The sequence below is a fragment of the Rhagoletis pomonella genome, unplaced genomic scaffold (assembly GCF_013731165.1).
Source record: "Rhagoletis pomonella isolate Grant_MI unplaced genomic scaffold, Rhpom_1.0 Rhpom_scaffold_00004, whole genome shotgun sequence".
NCBI classification, from domain to species: domain Eukaryota; kingdom Metazoa; phylum Arthropoda; class Insecta; order Diptera; family Tephritidae; genus Rhagoletis; species Rhagoletis pomonella.
The window spans coordinates 63,522,712-63,528,614 of NW_023458558.1; the positions used below are offsets into that span (position 1 = coordinate 63,522,712).

Below are 5,903 nucleotides of genomic sequence, written 5' to 3' on the forward strand. Positions count from 1 at the left end.
CAATTCAACATTGTTGAATTGCTGTGCTACTTCGTCTCTTGGACCGCAGCTATCAATATATCATATCTTACCATGAAGACGGTTATCTCCTCGATCTTGCTCTGAAGCCCGTTAAATTGAAGGAGCTTCATGTGGTTCGGGAGACGTGTGGTGATGCGGGGTGTGAGAGATGTGTGTGGCTGTGACGCCATTGGCTGTGTGCGCTGCTAAGGTGGTTGCCCTGTGGTGGTGGTGGGTGGCGTCGCAGTTGAGATCTGCGACCGAGCAGTGCAACACAGGCCCTCGAGGTTCCTCGTCCAATCTCGCGAGGTGCGCAGACCTGAACATACCCTAAAGTGGCAACAGCCAAGGCAGGTGTTGCACTTGACTGATGTCACATTACGGAATATCCTGGTCTGACATACCGTGCAGATTGTAGGAAGAACCAGGAGTTGTTGGCGGCGGCATGTGGGTAGTGGTACGGATTTTTGTGTTCTGTGGTCTGTCGTGGTTGTGATATGGTCTATTGTGTTGTTATGTTGTTGTGCTGTGGTGATTGTGTAGGGCTGCTCAGGTGGACTGAGGTTGCTCAGGTGGACTGGGGTTAGCCGTGGAGGCCGCTCTGTTTGAGCAGCAGGGGGGCCACATACGGCGTGGTCCACTGCCGATGTGTCCGTAATCCTGAGCAAACCCTAAGGTGACTCCACGCCTCGCAGGCATTACACTTGACTGAGGTGGAGTTGTGGTGTAGTCGCCTCTGGCATACACAGCAGGTGTAGGTTTCTGGCCCTGGGTTTGACTCGATGCCAACCCTGAGCAGAAGAATACGTAGCGAATGTAGCCCTATGGACGAACAACTTCTGAGATACTTCGCCGACCTAAACGGGGTTAGATCGCCGAAACAACAGCCCTTGGTCGGGTAAAACCAGAGTCATTCTGGTACGTAGATCCGGCTGTCGTGGGAATGGCCATCGTCGAGTCGTTTCGTGTGGTGAAGTTTCCAAAAAAATGGGCTCTGAAATGCTATGAGCTCAGCCAGCCAATTTGATGAGTAACGTGTCGAAATTATTAAGTCAATTTTTTCTAAGCATATGTTGTTAGTTATATTTTATTGATGATGTTAATATGTATGTAATATATATTACAAAAGGGATATTGAATGCACCCAATTTAAAAATCCATATATATGTACATATATGTAGTAGTAGAAAGTCTATTCCCTATAAACTAACTTATTTATAACATTTATTCATGTGATGTTAATCTATTACGTCAAGAGCTTTATTATTTTCCATTCATGCATACTTTAATGTATTAGTATGTTATTGCTCAAACAAATAACTAACTGGTAATGTTCACAACATTCACATATTAAAAAGGTATTATCTGCGATAAACCGTTTTACTTTAGACCATAGTCATAAAAATTTTTGAATTAAATCGTTTTGTATGTATGTATGTGCATTGTCAAATAGAAATGTAAGGAATTTCTATATGCATCTAAAATAAGCTTTTAGTAAATACAGCACACACAGCACCTGGGTTCAAGCCCTGGTCAAAGCAACATCGCAAAAAAAAAAGTTTTTTCTTAACAGCGGTCGCCCCTCGGCAAGCAATGGCAAACCTCCGAGTGTATTTCTGCTATGAAAAACAGCTTCTCATAAAAATACAATCGCCGTTCGGAGTCGCCGTAAAACCGTAGGTCCCTCCGCTTTGTGTGACAACATCAAGGCGCACGCCACAAATCGAGAAGCTCGGCCAAACACTAACATATGTGTAATCGCCAATCTATTATTATTATTATAGTCATCTTGGCCTGTTGTAAAAGGTCTTCAATACCAAAGTTGAAATTGTGCAAGGAAAGTAAGAAACTTTAAAAATTAAAATAACAGATGTTTCAGTTCTGAAGAAATATACATACTCGGCCCAATGCTGAATATCGTCATCGTCATCGTCGACGATCATCAGCGCATGGCTGACGATGGCCGTATCGTCTTTTTTTACTGTCGATGACGATATTCAACATAGGGCAGACAAAACAAAGCTCTTCGTTTTGTAACTCATTGAAATTTAGGGCTTATCAGGGAACCAACTAAAAAATTGTAACTGAAATAAACTGAAGACACACACATTAATAGCAGCCCACGCTTTTCCTCGCGAAGTTGCGCGGGTTTTTCATCCGGAATGGAAACAAATGCTTCTAGACTTGACCCTTCCATTGTGTTCTTGTGCGTCTTTGAATTCATGCCATTCAAGCCATGAGTGCTTAAATTTTCAATTTATTTAAACGTTTTGAAGTTGTGACAATGGAGTCGAATGATTTCTTTGCTTACATTCCAATCTAATAAAAAGAAGCCACTTACTTTGGACCTCTTGCCGTGGTGATACGTTTTCATATGTATGTATGTACCTATGTAGACTTCGAAACATACATCCATATGTGAGTTATTAATTTGCATAAAGCGTTTACCTCTCATGATTAAATATTTCGTCTTTCTCTTATGATTCTTTAAATATTTTAATAGAATACAAACAATCATAATATCTTATGCCGATTTCGTTTCTACCGAAAAATGCAACCTTCTATTTGCCCTCTACGCACAAACACTAAGAAGAGGGCGATGAGAAGCCAAAATTTTTTGTAGAAACTAAATCGCCATTAATTGCGTGAAAGTTTGGTTTCTTACTTAACTTCATTTTCTGGACAAGTTCGAACCAACAAAATATATTAATATTTAAAATTTTGCACGTTTTGACTTACAATTGGGGTCATGAGAGCGAAAGTGGTCTAACCCACAATTTTTTATTTTGGTAAACTTTTCAATAGTTTCTAATGCTATACATTTTAAAATAAAGGTCACTTATTATTTAATTTAATGGTACGCCATGTAGTTTTGTACCTTAATATTAAGGAATGAGCGACTTTTAGTTTTAAATTATCATATTTGAGAATCTTTTAAGTAGGTACCCAGCAAACACAGTGTCTTACGTTAGAGAAATTTGGATTTCTACAATAGATAACTAGGGTAATTCTCTAATCGTTCTCGAGTCGATGACGAAGTTAGAGAACTAAATAAGAATTCGACTCGAGAACGATTAGAGAAACAACGCAAATTTAAATGAATTTAAATAAGCAATATTCCAAATGAATGAATCATAAATTATTTTTAAGTTTAATTAATTCATTATTATTTTATTGCGAATACATTTAATACAAATTTTATAAACAAAGCGTTTTATTTAATAAAGCAAAACAGCAGTTTGAAATACACATTTGAATCCCATTAGAGATCAACAATAGAATCCGATTAGAGAATTAATATTTTCTCGAGTCGAGAACTGTGCCCCATTTTTGTTGAGATGGCTATGATTCTGGATAGTTTTTCCGAGTCGTTCTCTAACGTTTGAGATTCGAGAATGTGGCTAGTTCTCCAATCATTCTGGCTGCGTTTCTTTATACATTCCGGATAATCCCATTTCACAGCCGGAATAAACAGAATGCGTTTGAAATATACGTCAACATATCATCAGGAACGTTCTAAAGAATAAATAAACAAAAAAGTTTATTCCAAACGTTCAGAATGAATAAAGAAATGCAGCCTCTGTAATCGATAACAAACCTCAATGTTTGCTGGGTAAGTACAAAAATAATAATTTTGGGTTAGGCCACTTCTGCTCCCACGGCCTCAGTTAACAAATGCACTGCGAATACGGCATTGCTCTCCTGTAAATAAATGACGACAGTTTTTGGTCCATCCTTGTACAAGCACAATTCAATTTGTGCAGTCCCTGATTTCGGCGTTAAGACCTATACATACTTGTATATATCGATACCTTAATACAGAAGGGCCCTATCTCATATTCATTTCGAATCCAGATTTATACAAAATCTGTCAAATAGCTCACAATATATCTTATAGAAATTGAAAACAAATGTTACAGCGTTAGATAAAATACTATTATGTTAAATAAAAATCAGCACTTCGACGAAATTCGTAACTGTAGAACCTTGCTTTTCATACAATTTTCAAGCTATGTTTGAAGGGACAAAAATGTAATTAAGGTAACGATATACATACATATGTATGTATGTAAACCAATAATTGATTGAAAACTATGGTGTAATCGAGTTTTTTATCGGTGAACTATTCGAAGTTTTATTGTTATTCAAATTGTCGTTTTGATTTTAATTTCTATCATTTTCTTTGTTCAATAGAAAAATATGTAAATTGAGTTTTATCCATAAATACAAGTATTCTCTTCTATGTAGTATCATTTTAATTTGGGTATAATAATACATTCGATAAATATGGCTCTGGCGAGTGATTAGAAGGCTACTAAACTCACTACCACGTAAAATTTTGACTTTAGCCAATATTATTTTTTCATGTCGTACATATACATATGTATGTATGTATATACATGTGTTTACGTTTTCAAGCCCGCAAGCGTTTCGTAAATATTTTTAAGTTTCCTTTTTTTGGAAAATAGGAATTTTTCGAACTTAAAGCTAAAATTCTTTAAATAAATCTTAATTAATAAATTATATATTAAAGCGGTAACTAATCAAATAAGCATATTGCATTTATAGCTGCTTAAGCCATAGTAAACATAAAAAATGAGATAAATTATTTTACTGTAAATTCTAGTCATAGTAATGCAGGCATACAGTGCAGACGTTTAAACGTTCATCATACATTTGTGAAATTATAAATGTATAATTATATTGGGGCATATTCTTGTTTTCGTAGGAATTTTCCTATCATTCTCTACACAATGCGGTGTATTCTGGATTTCGTACGAATCGAAAATTTGAAATTTTTATATAGAAAATGATAGGACAATTTCATGATTTTCGATTCGTACGAAAACAAGAATACGCTCCCATAATTTCAAATTTTCGATTCGCACGAAAACAAGAATACGCCTCATTGATTTTCTTTTTTCATCAGTGAAACATAATCATCGGTATAAATTGCAGCTCTTGTAAAAGTTACTAAAAATTATTATTAAAACGGGTAAATACATGAGACCGCTTCCGTATATTTTTTATTATTATGTTCAACAGTCTCCGCACTGTTGTTTTTATTGCTTCTCTATCGGCTCATACTGTCTCCCATCCGTTTCTTTTTACCATAATCGTTTACACTCAAAACTCCAACTGCATACCGACTTGCATTAAATCCTATATTTGCCGCTCATCTTTTGCTGTTAATTTATCAATGAGTTCCTGCAGTGGTGCCAATTCGCGGCGGTCAATTAAATTGAATTCTTGGACAAAGAATATGAAATGCTTAAAGGATGTGTTCAGATGTGCCTCTTCACCCAGTGTTACGACCTCTGAGAAATGTTGATGGTAAATATGCGCATAAACACGAAACAGTCGCTTTAAAATGGTCTTAGCTATGCTGAGGAAATTCTTTGGGAATGGTATGCCGATTTTCGATGGGAATAGTGTCTCATCGTCGAGTTGATCTTGCACCCATGTCATAAGATAATCAATGTATTTCGGGGCACTACATTTAATCGGCTTCTTGACGGTAAGTCCATCCGCCCAGTGATATTCATATTTTGGTCCGGCTGACATGATAACACAACTTTCTTCGGTACAAAATTCAGTGATGGTACCGTACAACATATTGATTTGATTGAAGAAATCGACAGCTGCAAATAAGATATTTGGAATAACATTATATTTATCTACATACATAGAGAGCATATTTTATTAGAAAAGAAAACAACGTACTATTTACTGCGACCCACTCGTTGAGATCTTCACCGTCTGGCAAGGCGACAGCATTTCGTAAGTTTCCTGAACCTAACGTTGCTGCCGCATGTTTCATTAAATCATATTGGTGGGTACCTTCTGGTATATTTTTCTTGGGTTTAAAGGTTTTGCTAGAGCGTGATCCACTAAATAAAGTT

At 36.5% G+C, this 5,903-nt stretch overlaps 1 protein-coding gene across 1 annotated transcript; it reads right to left on the reverse strand.

The window, feature by feature from the left end:
* Nucleotides 1–4,851: 4,851 nt before the first annotated feature.
* LOC118737970 (MOB kinase activator-like 1) lies at nt 4,852–5,891 on the reverse strand (the record flags this gene model as incomplete). The annotated part of the gene is given in 2 exon segments (XM_036468812.1): nt 4,852–5,642; nt 5,725–5,891. Coding segments are annotated over 2 exon segments (646 nt in total), but the record flags the coding sequence as incomplete, so codon positions are not given.
* Nucleotides 5,892–5,903: the final 12 nt, after the last annotated feature.